Source organism: Triturus cristatus, chromosome 7, assembly GCF_964204655.1.
Source record: "Triturus cristatus chromosome 7, aTriCri1.1, whole genome shotgun sequence".
NCBI lineage: Eukaryota > Metazoa > Chordata > Amphibia > Caudata > Salamandridae > Triturus > Triturus cristatus.
Window position 1 is genome coordinate 767,951,026 of NC_140590.1, and position 16,250 is coordinate 767,967,275.

At 52.5% G+C, this 16,250-nt stretch overlaps 1 protein-coding gene across 3 annotated transcripts in view; it reads right to left on the reverse strand.

Moving 5' to 3' along the window:
• The window catches only part of SIRT7 (sirtuin 7), a 157,071-nt gene that overhangs the window by 42,606 nt on the left and 98,215 nt on the right, over positions 1-16,250 (reverse strand). For 2 of the 3 annotated variants that reach the window (XM_085617543.1, XM_085617542.1), the window contains one exon: positions 11,103-11,207. The exons of the other annotated variant lie outside the window; for it this stretch is intronic. In XM_085617543.1, the coding sequence (XP_085473669.1) occupies positions 11,103-11,207 (105 nt within the window). The remainder of the gene's footprint in view (positions 1-11,102; positions 11,208-16,250) is intronic. 3 annotated transcript variants of the gene reach the window in all.

The window sequence follows — 16,250 nt, forward strand, 5'->3', positions numbered from 1 at the left end:
TGGTTCCCCATCAGGTGCATCTCCTGAAGCAGAAGCACTCCTATATTGGAGGCGCTGTGCGTAACGCAGTACGGCCGGTCGTTTGTGGCAGTCTAGTAGGCCATTGACATTCCATGATAAAATATGGAGGACTTGCCTGTACAGGAAAGCTGTTATGGAAATGTCTGAAACATGTATTTGTACCGCATGACCACTGTTTTAAGTTTAATAAACAGAATTTACAACAAATAAAAAAAAACAAAAAAAAAAATATGGAGGACTGCCTTTGGAGATGGTGTGTCAGTCATGGGGGCTGGAGATCGTTGCAGTGGCTCGTCGGGCCCTGGAGAGCCAACGGAAAATGCGGGGCCCGGAGCAGGTGCAAAAGCGTGTAGGTGGGAAGGACCATGGATAGTGGACCCATATAGGAGTAGATCAGAGTGTCGTGTGGGTGTTGGCACAGCAAAACAATAGTAAACAATAACAAAACACGGGACAACGGTCCCACCCCCCCAACCCCTCTCCCACCCCCACCCTACACTTTGAGAACAGAAGCATCTGTCGCCCTAACAATAACCAATGGGTAAACAACCAAACAAACGCTTGGGAATGGGGAAGCGTGGAGGGCCCATCCTCATGTCCGGATGTGTGTTTATGAGTCCATCGGGAAGGAGATAAATGTTCTGAGCTAAAGCACCGTCTCTGGCCGCGGAGCCAGGCCCGGCGGGCAGAGACCAGTTCAGGCTGGGTCCCTCAGGAGCATCGGGCTTCGGGAGAGGTCCGAGTCTGGGAGGTCAATCGTCGAGGGCCCGGGCGAAGCACCACCGCCATCCAATCGGCCGGAGGCGCTGGCGCGCCTTCCGGCCGAGGGTCCCTTGGAGAGCGATAATGGTTGCTGCGAATGGCCCGGCAAGGAGTCAGAGTGGGCCCTCCTCTGTCCACGGCGCTTGCGGGAGCAGTTACGCTGAGGTTGAGAAGCGAAGGGAGCAAGGTGGCCAGGTCTGTTCTCTGCTACGTCCAAGCCCGGAATCCGGTCCTCGGCCCGCAGGGGGCGCTCTCCGTTGCCCAGGTCCAGGCCTCCGTCGGGTTATCGAAGAACAGCATCTTGTTAGTGAACACCACCCGTAGGAGGGCTGGGAAGAGGAGCGGATACTAAATGTTAAGTGCCCTCAGCTTTTGCTTGACCTCCCCAAAGGAGCGGCGTTGGCCCTGGACCTCGCGAGTGTAGTCTGGGAAGATCATGATTGCACCATTCTCATAGCGTAGCCGCTGTTGTTTGCAAGCTTCAGACAGGATGGCGTCGCAGTCTTTGAAGTTGAGAACCCGCATTATTAATGGGCGGGGAGGTGCGCCCGGCGCTGGTCTGGGGGCCAAAAACCGGTAGGCCCGCTCGATCGCGAACCAGGGAAAGAGTCCTCCGGGATCCACGACCACAGCCATCTCTCCAGGAAGTCCACTGCGCGGTCCCGCTCAGCCCCCTCCGGAAAGCCAACCAGGCAGAGGTTATTGCGTCGGGATCTGTTTTTCTGGCATCCTCCGCCCGACGGTGTAACTCTGGAGTGTGCGACTGGAGGCGGGCCACCTGCCCCTTAAGTTGCTGGACGTTATCCTCCACAGCGGAGATCCGGGCCTCAGTTTCTTTAATCCGAGCCGTGGCGTTTCGGAGGTCCTGTTGAAGGAGAGTCACGTCTACTCGCACTTCTGCGATCTTACCCTCCACAGACGTCTGCGAGGCATGGATGGCCAGGAGAATGGTGGCCAAATCTGCGGACGGAGGAGCCTCCTGTTCAGTCGCACCTTCGGTTGCCCCCGCCTCCAAGGTGGTAAAGCGGTCCATTTTCGTCTGGGTGGCAGGGGTCTTCGCTGACCTGTCCGTTCTGGCCATGGCGACCCCCAGGAAATCACGGGCTCGAAGTCCACACACGCAGAACCCGCAGTGGGAAGGTGGGAAGGTGACAAGCCAACATGTGCGGGCCGGATGTCAGCAGGAGCAAACAGCAGATGTTAAGACTCGGCCTGGATCAAACTGCCGCCGCCTGAAAAGTGTGGCAGAAGTAGAGGGAGAAGAAAGGAGCAGGGCAGCGATCCAGGGCCGCATGCAGGCCCCGCCCCCCCTCCAAGGCCACCAGACACTCCGCCGGGCAGCCACACAGAGTATCTGTAAGGGTTCGGCGTCGCGGCGGGTCCAGGGATAAAGGGCCGGTGCAGGCAGATGATCCCAGGAATGCAGCAGTGACCAACGATCCGGGACAAGCCCATGGAAGGGATTAGGAGGTAACACAGACACCGCCACACGAGGCTATGGTCGGGGCCCCCAGGGCGTCATCAGACCACCATACCGGGTTTGGGTGGTCACCGCCGCCCGAAGTGGTGGCCGAGCAATTCCGTCCACACCCCAGGCCCAGAGAAGGGAGGCCCGGCAGGACGGGAGCACCTCCGCCGCAGGTCGTAGGAGGCGTGTCGGAAGTGGGGGGAGGAGGGAGAGTAGGAGAGGGGGGAGGAGGAGCCGTGCTATCCAAGGGCCCCCCGCACCCTGCCTGCCGCCCTATCGACGGCCGCATCCTCACCCCAGCCGTCTCCGCACCCCCACTCCTTACCTCCAGGCCAGTTCACAGGGACACTCCGCCTGCCGTAGATCACCCACCGGCAGCCACCGGCGCCTGCAGCAGCGGCTAGGGCCCAGGGATCAGCGGGGCCAATCAGGCTGTGTGCAGGCCAGTCCTACGCAGATGTCACAAGTTCTCCACTCCCAGTGGCCTCAAAGCTAAATAAGGTCCACAAGTTCAATGGTGGCTGTTGGGGCCCAGGGGGTGACTGGGGAGGCCGTCCTCAGCAGGCTGCCCAGCAGGCGGCAGCCCAAAACACAGGTGATGTCCGCCAGGGCCATCGGGGCAACTCGAGATCACTGCTCCAACAACTCGCGCTGCAGGCCAAAGCCCACGGCGCTAATGGTATCCGTCTGGGCACCGAGGGGCAATGATGAAATGCTGCTCCCTACACTCCTTAAGTCTGGCGTAAGCCCGCGGGACCGGCACTGCCAAACCAAGCCCAGACCCAACCCAACCAGGGGCCGCGCCAGCGATGGGGCTCGCGATGCCTGCATCGTCAGTCCGGGCCTCAGGGGACAGCAGGGGTGGGCCTCACCCCCGGCAGCACACAGCGCCAATAGGAGGAGCAATGAGTCTTCTCCCCCAGTGGGTCTGCAGCGCCAGCAAGGTCAGGCCAGGCCTCGGGGGCAGCAGAAGAGGCTCTGTCGCTCACGGACCCCTTCACACTGGTTCAAAAGGGTCACAGCAAGCAGCCGGCGGGCAAAGGGGCACCCCGCGGGGCCGTGCCGCGGCAAGGCGTTACAGGACCCGCCTTGAAAGGGCAGACAAGCCAAGGACGAGGGCGCCGCCGGTCACCAGATGCCACCAATCCTCCACCACTCAGTCTGCGGCTGATGTCGCCGCTGTCGCTCCCAGCAATGCAGAGCGTGGGAACTCAGGGCGGCCAGGTCCTGCAGGAAGGGAGCTCGGCCAAGTCCTGCGACACAGAGGGAGGCCCCCACGTTCAGCCAAGCGGCGCCGTGATCACTGCGGCAGCGGCCGCCATCTTGAGGGATGCCACGCGGCAGGTAAAAGAGACCAGGGCAGCCCACACGGTCCCAAGTCGGCGCCCAGCGCCCCAAACGGAGCTCCGGAGGTCCCCAGGCAGCAAGGTATGTGGCACAAGTTGTCAGGCGATCCCAATGGCAGTGGATGGCAGAGCGGATGACGGAGGGGTCCGGAGCACACCTAAGGTGCGACCGCCATCTTGAAGCTCGTAGCCACGCCCCCCGTAAAATAGGAATTTACAAACACTGCCACGATTCACAAAAGTAACTGCATGATCAAGTAAAATGCAGGTGCAAATAAAGGCACATACAATGACAAAAACCTCAATGCTGATTTAGAGAATCCGGGTCATAAATGGAAATTGGTAATACAGAAATTCTGCCAGTGAAGTGGAATCAGTGAGGATATAGTTATGTCAACAAAGATTTGTATAGTGATGTTTTGCTATTAGTATGGAACAAGTGTATTCAAATGGATGCATGGCCTAAGTAAGCATTCAACAAAAGGAGCAAATGTTAAAGTATATGAGGAGTACATAGTGAGGAAGGTGGCAGGGTTTGCCACCAGAAAGGATAAGGCAAATGCTACTTACCAGTATGCATCTGTTCTTGGCATGTAGAGCTGCAGATCTACACACTGTGCATAGATCGCCATCTGGTGTTGGGCCCGGATGTTTGCAGTTGTTTTTCCTCTTGGAAAGTCTTTGGAAGTCACGAGGTATGTGACTCCTCCTTTGAAATCGTATTGCGCATGGGCTTCGGCTCCATCCTCAGATTGTTTTTCGCCAGCAGGGAAATGATGGAGCGTAGTAATAAACAGTGAAGATGCCCATGTGTGTTGTATCTAAATAAGATAAACTGGAACAGATAAAGGTAGCCGGGGCAGCGGGTGGGCGTGTGTACATCTGCAGCTCTACATGCCAAGAACAGATGCATACTGGTAAGTAGCATTTGCCGTTCGAGGCATATGAGCTGCAGATTACACACTGTGCATAGATTATATAGCAGTACCCATCTTTAGCGGCGACCAACAGTATCTGTTGCAGTGGTTTGAAACAATGTTCTGAGTACAGCCTGGCCCACACTAGCTTGTTGCTTAGTTTGCACATCTACACAATAGTGTTTAGTGAAAGTGTGCGGTGTTGACCATGTAGCTGCTTTGCAGATATCATCTAAGGGGATGTTCCCTAAGAATGCCATGGAAGCCCCTATCTTACGTGTAGAGTGGGCTTTAGGGGGAACAGATAGCGTTCGTTTTGCTTTGTGGTAGCAAATCTGAATGTATTTGACAATCCACCTAGCTATCCAAGATTTGGAGATGGGGTTGCCTTTATGTAGTGGTGAGAAGGAAACGAACAGTTGTTTGGTCTTACGAAAAGGTTGTGTTCTCTCGATGTAGTAGAGTAAGCCTCGTTTGACATCTAATGTGTGGAGAGCTCTTTCTGCAACGGTCTGTGGTTGCGAGAAGAATACGGGTAGTTCCACAGATTGGTTTAGGTGAACGGGAGAAATGACTTAAGGGAGGAATTTTGCATTAGTACGGAGAACAGCCTTGTTATGGTGCATTTTCAGAAAAGGTTCTTGAATGGTGACTGCTTGTATCTCACTGACCCTTCTGAGGGAAGTGATGGCTACAAGAAAAGCAGTTTTCCATGTTAGGAATTGAAGTTCACATTTGTGTAGAGGTTCAAAGGGAGGCCCCATTAGTCTGGTGAGAACGATGTTTAGGTTCCACATAGGTGAGGGTGGCACTCTGGAGGGAATTATTCTTTTAAGGCCTTCCATGAAGGCTTTTATGGCAGGTACTTTAAAGAGTGATAGGTGCTGCCTGTTTTGTAGGTAGGCTGCTATGGCTGCAAGGTGCAGTCGAATAGGCGTGTAGGCTAGATAGCATCTCTGTAAGTGTAGTAAATAGCATATGATGTGTTGAATGGACACATCTAGGGGATTGAAGTTATTGCTGTGACAATAGACTACAAATCGTTTCCACTTGGCTGCGTAGTAAGCTCTAGTGGTAGGTCGTCTAGCTTCTCTAATGACGTTCATACAGTCTGGGGGGAGATTTACATAACCGAATTCTAGGATTTCAGGAGCCAGATCGCAAGATTGAGCTGAGCTGGGTCCGGGTGCCCGATCTCTCCATGGTTCTGGGTTAAGAGGTGTGGAGAGAGGTGTAACTTTTGGTGCAGTACTACGGATAGTTCCAGCAGTGTGGTGTACCACGGTTGTATGGCCCAAGTCGGAACTACTAGGATTAGTGTAAGGGAATGTTGTTGTAGTTTGCGCACCACTAATGGAATGAGTGGGAGAGGCGGAAAAGTGTACGCAAATCTGCCTGACCAGTTCATCCATATCGCATTGCCTTTGGACAATGGGTGTGGATACCTGGTGGCGAAGCTTGGGCATTTGGCGTTTTCATGGGTGGCGAAGAGGTCTATCTGTGGATGCCCCCACATTTGAAAGTACGGGTGAAGAACTTGTGGATGGAGTTCCCACTCGTGGATCTGTTGAGTTTGTCTGCTCAGGAGATCGGCTATAGTGTTTTGGACTCCTGGGACATGCTGGGCTAGGAGAAAGATTTTTTGGGGTATGGTCCATCTCCATATGCTCTGTGCTAGCCGAGAGAGCTGTGGAGAGTGTGTGCCTCCTTGTTTTTGTATATAGTACATGGCTGTCATGTTGTCTGTGCGGACTAGGACTGCCTTGCCTGAGATTTGTGTTTGAAAGGATTTTAGGGCTAAAATTATGGCTAGTAACTCCAGATGGTTGATGTGGAGTAGCTTTTGTTGAGGTGTCCACCTGCCCTGCATGGTGTGATGTAGTAGGTGAGCTCCCCAGCCGGAGAGTGATGCGTCCGCTGTTAGTACTATCTGAGGAACCGGGTCCAGGAACGGTTGCCCTTTGGAAAGGTTTTTGGTGGTCCAGAGCGATGGGTACAACCGTCTATCAACACCAGATCTGTCAATTGACCCTGGGCCTGGTTCCATTGGCGCGCTAAGCACTCTTGGAGAGGACGCATCTGGAGTCTTGAGTGAGGAACTATGAATATGCAAGAGGCCATCATTCCTATTAGTTGCATGAACACTTGAGCTGGAAGAGAGTGTTCTGGCTGAAATTTGGCGCGTAGAGCCTGAATGCTTGCTATCCTGGCAGGACTGGGGTAGGCTAGCGCTCGAGGTGTTTATGGTGGCACCGAGGTATTGTTTTACGTGGGACGGTTGCAGATGGGACTTTGCGTGGTTTACTGTGAAGCCCAGTTCATGAAGTAGCTGGATAGTGGCGTGCGTGTGTTGTACACACTGGTTGTATGAGCTGGCTTTTATTAGCCAGTCGTCTAGGTATGGGAAGACATGGATGTGTTGTCTCCGCAGGTGTGCTGCCACTACTGCTAGGCACTTGGTAAATACTCGTGGTGCTGTGGTGACTTCGAATGGGAGCACTTTGAATTGATAGTGTTGGCCATCCACTACAAATCTGAAGAACTTCCTGTGAGCGTTGTGAACAGGAATGTGGAAATAGGCGTCATTGAGGTCTAAAGTGGCCATCAAATCGTTTTGGGAGAGCAGTGGAAGTACCTGCTGGAGTGTGACCAAGTGGAAATGGTCCGAGTGTATATATTCGTTCAGGGACCGGAGGTCTAGGATGGGCCTTAGCGTGTCGTCCCTTTTTGGTATGAGAAAATATAGTGAGTAACCCCCATATTTTGTTGGTTGGTAGGAACTAGTTCTATTGCCCCCTTTTGTAGGAGGGAGATTACCTCCTGCTTTAGTAGTGTTAAATGTTCCTGTGACATTGGGCGTTGTTTGGGTGGAATGTTTAGGGGGGTAGATGTTAGTTCGAGGCAGTAGCCTGACCAAATTATTTGTGTTGCCCATTTGTCTGAGGTGATGGTAGTCCAGACAGGACGGAAATTGTGGAGTCTGCCCCCGACTGGAGTGGGATGGTCTAGGGGGAGTGGAGGGAAGTCATTGGGTAGGGGTGGAGGCAGAGCGGGAGGTGTCTTGCCTCTGCCTTTATTATTGTTGCCTCTGTAGCCGCCTCTTTGGTAACCCCTTGTAAAGGTGGATTGGGTAGGGGCTTTATAGGAAGTGGAAGCGGTGTCAGAGGAGTAGCCTCTGGATGTGCTTCGAAAGGAAGAGCGGCGAAAGGAGCGCCTGGGAGGGTGCAATTGTAAGGCTCCCATAGACTTCACTGTATCTGTGTCTTTCTTAATTTTTTCTAGGGCCTCATCCACTTTTGGGTCGAACAGATGTTCCTGGTCAAAAGGGTGGTTCAGGATGGAAGCTTGCACCTCTGGTTTGAAACCTGAAATCCTTAGCCAGGCATGGCGACGGAGGAGGACACTGGTGTTAATTGCCCTAGAGGCAGTGTCAGCTGCATCTAGGGCACAGCGGATGGAGGTATTGGTGATGGTTATGCCCTCCTGAATTAACTCATTGGCTCTATTTTTATATTAGTCAGGGAGGTGTTGCATTATGGCTTCTAGTTCGTTATAATGTGCCCTGTCATATCCTGCCAGAAGCTCTTGTGTATTTGCGATGCGCCATATGTTGGCAGCCTGGGATGCAGTGCGCTTGCCCGATGCGTCCAAGAGTTTGGACTCTTTATCAGGTGGTGGTGACTCGCCTGATGCTTGGCAGTTTGCCCGCTTTCGTGCTGTAGACACTACTAGGGAATCTAGTGGTGTTGGCCCTCTGATGTAGGCGGGATCTGTAGGGGTGGCCTTATATTTTTTGTCTATGCGAGGGTTGATGACCCTGGCCCTGACTGGATCTTTAAAGACCTCCGGCGCGTGCTTGATAACTCCTTTGAGCATAGGCAGGATGGAGGTGGTCCTGTGTGTTGTGTCGAAAGTATCAAGGAGGAAGTCCTCCTCCACGGGGTCGGTATGGAGATCCACACCGTGGTAGTGTGCAGCCCTCTGGAGTAGGTGGTTGAACCCCAATGAGTCTTCTGGTGGGGATGGTCTCGAAGGGTAGAGATCATCCTGCGGGACGTTAGGGATGTCAGGAATGTTACAATCGTCCCATGGGTCTGGGCAGCCTGTAGGAGTGGGGTCCCCTGTAGGTTGGTCATGGGGCTCATCCCCTATGTCATCATAGACATCATCATTATCATCCGGAGAGGGTGTGGAGGAATGATGGGGGGGGGGGGGGGGGGGGGGGGGAGAAGGAGGAGGTGGTGGAGGGGTGGGTGGAGGAGGGGGAGGTGGAGGGGGTGGAGGAGGGGGTGAAGGTATTCTCAAAGGGGAGGTGGCAAAGTATTTTCTCTTTGGAGGTGGAGCTGGGGCAGGCTTGTCCAGCTGTCTCTTTTTGATGCTGAGCATCAAACGTCCAGTCTTAGGATCCTTGACCAGTGTTTTTTTACAATGGATCAGGCTTAAAAAGATCTTCAGAGAGTGGCCTGTCCGTCGGCGCCGAAGGCATCGGGCCGTAGGTTTTTTTGTTTTAGAGTCTGCACTAGTCTGTTGTTTTGAACTATGCGGCTTTGGAAGGGCTGGTTGGTCACTCGGCTCCGAGATATGGGTGTCGATGGCCTGGTGTTTTTTGATCGGTTCCGGGGACGGTGTCGGTACCGAGGAGCTGGTGCTTGTTTTTGGCGCCGAGTGCTTCGGTATGGAGATCGGTGCCGAGGAGGAGGCCATTTTCTTTTTCGGCGTCGGTGCGGAGGAGTGTTTCTCGGCACCGACGGTGGGCTGGCTCGAGTCCGAGCCGCCGGAAGGCTTGATAGGCTGCTTTACCGGTCCCAAAGGTGCGGTGTGGGAAGCAATGTTCTTGGTCGTGCCTAGGCCCAGGGGCGAAGGCGTGACCGAAGCCTTTTTGGATGCCATGGAGAGTGTGGGTGGATGTCGGTACTCACGACCCTCTGTGCCGGAGTGATGTCCTCAACATCTGATTCGTCGGCTTCGTAGGCGCGGACGAGGCCCTCGTCGGTGTGTTGCCCTTCTGGAGCGTCGACGCCTTCTCCGAAGATGTCGTCTGGGATCGCTGTCGACGAGTGTGCCATAGTTCTTCTTGCCCTTCGGTCTCGAATGTTTTTTTTGGACCGGAAGGATTTGCACGCCGGACAGTCTCGAGCCTCGTGTTCAGGGGAGAGGCAGTGTTCGCATACCTCGTGGAAATCGGTGTGGGGGAATTTGGACCCACATCGAGGGCACATTTTGAATGGAGTCCTTTCCATTAGCCAGGACCGGAGCTTGGGTAGGCCCGAAGGCCGTGGTCGACGACTGGAATCGAAGGTCTGGATCGATGAGAGCCGCGTCGAGTGTGGAGATCGCGATCGAAAACAATACTACGAAAAGGGGGGAGGATTGCGCGTCGATTGGAGAAATGGCAACTGTTCGGAACCGGAGCGCGAAGATCACATCCGAGCCCGATAGCGGAAAAAAACAATCTGAGGATGGAGCCGAAGCCCATGCGCAATACGATCCAAAGGAGGAGTCACATACCTCGTGACTTCCAAAGACTTTCCAAGAGGAAAAACAACTGCAAACATCCGGGCCCAACACCAGATGGCGATCTATGCACAGTGTGTAATCTGCAGCTCATATGCCTTGAACATAAAAATTCCAATTTGCAGAACAGTCTAATTGATTTTCATGCCTCCATTATGGCGCACATGCATTGGCGAGGGCGATTCAGATATCAAAATTCTGGGGAATTCCCAGGCCACGTTGTTGGGTGACTTGGGGTCTGCATGTCAAACGTTTGCCTTGTCAGGGATTGAAGTACAGACAGTTAATGTATTTGTGGTGCAGCTGACTAGCACAGGATAGGTAAGAATCAAGGCTTTCCTGCTCATGATGTAGCTTCGAGTATTAATGCCATGCATGCTATACTGCACTTGATGGCAACTGGTCAATTTGGACAAAAATGTACACTCAAATCACTGATCAACTTATCGACTGAGTCCACGGTACTGTAGGACTTTTTGTTTTCATCTGTGGTGAGCGAATCTATTGCAGGTGTGGACACATTAGAGCAAATGTATCTAATGCTCTTTGTTCTTGTAGTGGTACTACCTGAATCGCCTCCTTTTGCAAGTTTGATTCTACCTCGCCCAACAGGAATGTCTTACTAGTGATTTAAGGATTAATTTGGGGAGGGCAGTGAATGGTTTAACACTTGTTTAAGGAGGGAAAGCCCCTGCATGCTGAACTGTAGCCAGGTGCTGCTTTAAAACGTTATTGGGTGTTGCCCAGAGCAGTTTGTATCGCTTGCAAATATGACAATTTTTTATATTGCTACATGCATAGGGGATCTGTACGGAAATGTACATCCTTGGGGGTGAATTACACCCATTATGTACCTCTAACCCCTCTCCTTGGGGTCAAGCTGACCTAGATGCCCTTCCTCCACAGCTTCATATGTGCACCTCAGCCTCAACCTCATTTTTCCAGAGTTCCATGGAATCCCCCTTGCTCAGAATCCCAATAGCCATCTTCTGCACATAATCCCTTGCTCTTATTCACCACCCATTTACCCCTGAAGTTTGATTGATTGCTGCCTTCCTCCTGAAGTATCCTCACCGTACTGATCCCAGCTCCTGTGTATATGACCAGATGTCTAGCATTTCGAACCACTTCAGCTAGCTCACAGACCTTCTTCTGAAGTTCATTTGGTTCATCACAAACCTGCAAAATAAACCACAAGAGAAGTAATGTTCTGAGCCCCCATCCTCTGTGCCGCTTCAGCATACATCACAGCGCTTTGCCATTATCTGTGCAAAAATCCACAGGCTAAAGTGTTACACTGGAGATAATGATTCTGATTAAAAACAATTTCAAAGCATACGGGCTAGTTAATACTGTGAATATCTGTGACTCAGTATGCAAGACTGTCCTACATTAAGAAAGCTAGGATCAATGGATTGTGCCAAGCCAAGGTGGTCTGGGGCAAGAAAATGAGTGCCACTGCTTTCCCAACAGCATCAAACAAAGAAAAGAAAAAAGCAGAATGATGCACCCACTGGGAAGTGTCATCTTGTAGGAGTGTGAATTGTGCTAGACACTGTCTTTGCTATTAATGATCATGTTTTAGCTGGTTACTATGCTGCTAAATGAGTTCTACAGAAAGATTTTAATAACTATATTTTGCAATTGCTAATAAATGGTTATAAATACATACAAAGGATTTCGAAGATTACTATGTGCTAGTTGGACCAAATTCATTATTTTACATTATGGTATACAACAGGAGATGGGCTATTGTCCAGTGTTGTTGCCTGTTGCCACTCCTATTACATTAGGTCAATATAATTCAAGTGAGCATGAATTCTAAATGCAATGGAGCACAGCCTCTTGCGAGATATGTGTGTGCATATATATTTATTACCTACTGGCGGTCGCCAGTAAGTAGTTTTAGTTAGGACCTAATTTCCATAGGAAACTCATTTTTTGTTTTCCCAATAACTTTGGTGCCGGTTGACGAATCTTCGCGCAATTTTCAAAACTAATGGCCTACTCCGATCAGCTCCTATCTTGAAAGTTTTGGGGTGATTCGCCAAGTGCGGGCTGAGAAAAAAGGGGGGTCGCAAAACGTGTTTTCTCCATGTTATTTCCCATGTCTAACTTTAGACACGACTACAGTCCGAAGTGCTGAACGGAATTACACCAAATTTGGCAAAAAGGTAGTACTTGGTTCAAAAAGTGCCCTTTATAGGTCTCGCCTGAGCCAGCGCTTGCGCTGTTCTGGCGAGACATTTAGGAGTGGCGTTTTAAAAGTGCTGCCACAGGCTTTTGGTGGCCTAGCGCTTGCGTTCACGCAAGCGTGCACGTGCGCAGCCCCCACCTGGCTTTCTGTAATGGCTCATTTAGCCTTACAGCACGTGAATCCCCTCCCCTAACCCCTCCCTTCTCCCACTCCCTCCTTCAAGAAATATATAAAGAAACGGAGCACGGTGTCCGTGAAGCAGCTTCGTGCTCAGTTTTAAACGTAAGCATTTGCAATGCAGTAGAACCGATTACATTGCAAATGCTTGTTTTTTAAATGATTTCCCCCACCTCTCTCGGATGCTGCTGCACTCGGCTGCAACACACATGTGCATTACTTCTGGAGCTTCTAGAGTTTTTCTAGTAAAGGATCCGCTTCATCATCGCCGCATGAACAGAGCTTGGGAAACAGGCTCAATTATGGAACAAGAGCTACAACGTTGTATAAAACCAAGAGAGCGCTGATTTTTGAGCATACACTCCCAAGTTAAAAAGCTAAAGTACCAAAGTTTCAGGTTCTGATTTTACGAGTTCCTCGTAATTGTACGACATGGGTTGGAATTACGAGAGCATAAAATGGCTTTATTTTGGCTTCCGCCTGACATAGCCTCCCCGTCAATAGAAGTCAATGGCAGGAAAACATTCACTCTATTATTATCTTAAAATCTCCCACTTTCCTCTTCTAAAATGTTGGCGCGCGCGCATACAACTCCTGGTTTCCTTTTGCCATTTATACTCCCTTTAACACTGTAGTGTTACTCACTCAAGCTTACAGTGGAACTCTGTTACTCCCGAGTCTCGCGCGCCTCCTTCTGTAATATCCTCCTTGCCCCAGGGTACCTAGGGAGCCACACCCTCTTGAAAGAATAAATGCGCCTTGGCTTAGAAGTGTCTCGTTGTCCCCTTACTCCACTCCACAATTTTGTACTTCAAGGACCGATCGTCCCCCCCGCTGTTCATGGTCCGGACCGGAGACCTCCATTACACAGCCTCCGCAGAGAGGAACTCTTGAGTTCTGTTAGCGCCACCAAGCCGCTTGCGCAGTCCTGGTTACGGCGTGAGCTGTAATGTAACATCGCCATGTTTGTCCTCCATAATGCCGGCCAGGGATTATAGGTGAGCAATATGGAACTGGCAACTATTAGTCTTTCCACATACCACCCTCCTCACGCCTGAATGGCATGATTTAATAGAGCGGAAACGTGAAAAATAAAAACTTCCTGTACAGAGGGAGTCCACATGTTCTGTTTTGTTTCCTGACCTCAAACGCAATATGCATCATTGTACTAGTCCATATTGAGTTCTTTGAAAAATGTATGTGACTCTTTCCCAGCTTTCCCTGTCACCTGCCAGGTTTGGCTTCTATCTTGCTGTGTTTGCATGAGCATTCATTGGGAGCTGTTTTCAGTTATCGCCTATAGACCGCTACGGTCGAGCAACAGCTGTCCTCACACAACATACACTTAGAGATACAACAGGGGCTTTTTGAAAGCTCCTACCAGCCTTTGGCTATTGTTGTTCATTCAGCTTGCTCCTCCACTGCCTGTCTCACCCTCGCTCTCCCTTGTCAACTTGTTTTATTAGCTCTGCTTTCACTTCCACAATCCCTAGCGTCCTCAAATTTGCACACTCATCGGCAAGTTAAGCTCTCCCTCTGCCCTCAGAAGGAACTCGTAGTTTTTCAGTTTACTGTTTGCAGCACACAGGCTTCTCAGAAGCTGGCTGCAATGCCAAGAAACTGAGGTGGGGATGTTGCGAGACTTGCTGTGCTTTCTAAATCACTAACAGAACAACTTATTTCTACGTGGTGCCGCTTTCAACCCAAATGTAAGGCGCAGCTCGGGTCCCTCATCAGTATGTTACAGTACGTACTCAAAGGCTTCGGGGAAGTCCAATGTGTGGGCACTCCGTCCACAACTTGTTTATTTAAGGTAAGCCATGGGTGCTGATGTTATAAAACCTGCTTAGAATAGGCATGTAGGATCTGGACATTTGGATCCTTCAGATAAATGAGTGCAAAACACGGTGGCTAGCCAGCCAACATGGCGGACGTGAGCTTGTAGCGCTCCGGCCGACATCCCCGGTAATCCGGGAAAATTCTCCTTTAAGTGCGCCATCCACACCCGCAACTTGTAGCGCCAGACAGCTGAAGGGAAGCTGCTACCGGGAAATTCTTTCTTGAGCGATTTCCACAGTTGAGGACGCGATCATGGCCGAAAACGCAGTCGCGGCCTCTGCGAGGTGAGGCAGTGCGGCGGAGACCCCTGCTGGGCGGCAGTCCCTAGTGCTGCTACGGCCATTGGTACTGAAGACGCAATGCCGGTGAGGCCTGTGATTCCCTGCCCCACTCTGAGGAGTGAATATGTGTGCGGAGTTGCTGCGAGAGGTGGAGCGCCCTCGGAGCGGGAGCGCGGGGATGTGCGGCCGCTGGATCACCGCCGCATGGGGGCCTGAGACCTGGGAGGACCCTGCTGAACGGCTGTCACTGGTGCTGCTGGGCCGATTGGCGCCGCAAATACAGTGTGGGTGACGCCTGTGGTCCCCTATCCGCTCCGTGGAGTGGATTCACCTGCACTGCGGCAGGTGTGGCGCCCGACAGAGTGACCCATGGATCGGGAGTGCGGGGAGGTGCACCCCCCCGGATCGCCGCCGCATGAGGACCTGCGGTCTGGAGCGCCTGCACTGGTGAGAAGAGCGGGCGACCCCCCGAGGCGGGAGCGGTCCCTGCCCGTGTCGGGGCAGGGCTCGAGTGGGGACAAGATCATTGATCAGCCGGAGGCCGGCGTGGCCTTGCCGGGCCCGCTTTGGCCCAAAGGAGACCTCGAGGAGAAGTAGTGTTGGGGTGCTGGTGGAGACGGTGAGCAGCGGCCCGGGGCACGGTTGAGCCTCACACACCGGGGTGAACTGTGCATCTAGCCCTGCTTGCGGAATCAGATCGAGCGCCGCGACGGATGACCCGCGCCGTTGCGTGCCTCCATTACACGGAACAGGCGCCTGAGTGATAGATCCGAGGGACACTTTGACAGAAGCGCCGGCCGGGCGGTCGGCTCACATTGCGGAGGTGGTGCTCACAGAGAGCTGAGCTGGCAGACCCTGGACACGGAGGTGAACTACGCAGATGAGCTCCAAAGCCCGGGCGCTCTGCAGTGTACTCAGAAGTTGATGTGAGGGGAGACCTATATGGCAGCAGTGGGTGAAGCCTAGACAGTGCTAATTATGTGTGAGGACGGCAACCTCCGGGAAGTGTAAGTGACATTGGGAATGAAGTGGAGGCAATCGGGGCATCTCCCGCTGGTGCACCTGCACTCTGCATACCACGACGGACACCCAACAGCTCGTCCGGGGGAAGTGCAGGAGAAACGCACTCCTCTCACTGCAGATGCGCATTCTACTCACTGTGTTGTTACTTTTAGGGTGAGGCACGCGACACATGCACCGACCCAGGAGATGTGCCCAAACGACAATATTGTGGTCTAATGATTACCGCCCTTTCACACACCGTGCTCCGCCCAGTCCCGGATGGAAATCGAATCCCAACCATGCAGTAACGGATCTCCCCAGTGCCTCGGCGGCGGCGTATAGTTTGGCAATGACTGCCGCCACAAGCAGTTAAAAAGACCCTCCTAGAGAAGCGATCCAGCTGGGAGCAATAGACAAGATCAGAGGTTTCGGGTGTCACTCTTGCTGGTGCACGCTGCCAGTCTGCTGGTGCGCAACACACAACTGATGCGTCCTGTGACGAACGACTGCAGCAAGGGACGCAGGCTCCTAGCCGTGGGGACCGAGTCTGCCGGGGACCTCGGGAGTGAGAGCGGTGCCTAGAGCCCTGCCATAGCTCGCATCGGGAAGCCACCAGTAGTCCCTCATCGCACGGTGGGCTGGACGGGAGCGCCGGTAGGGAGTGCGCCTCTGGAGCTGCCTTCGTGATCCCTGGCGGCTCCTGCAACATGGCAAACTCTGCGGTGA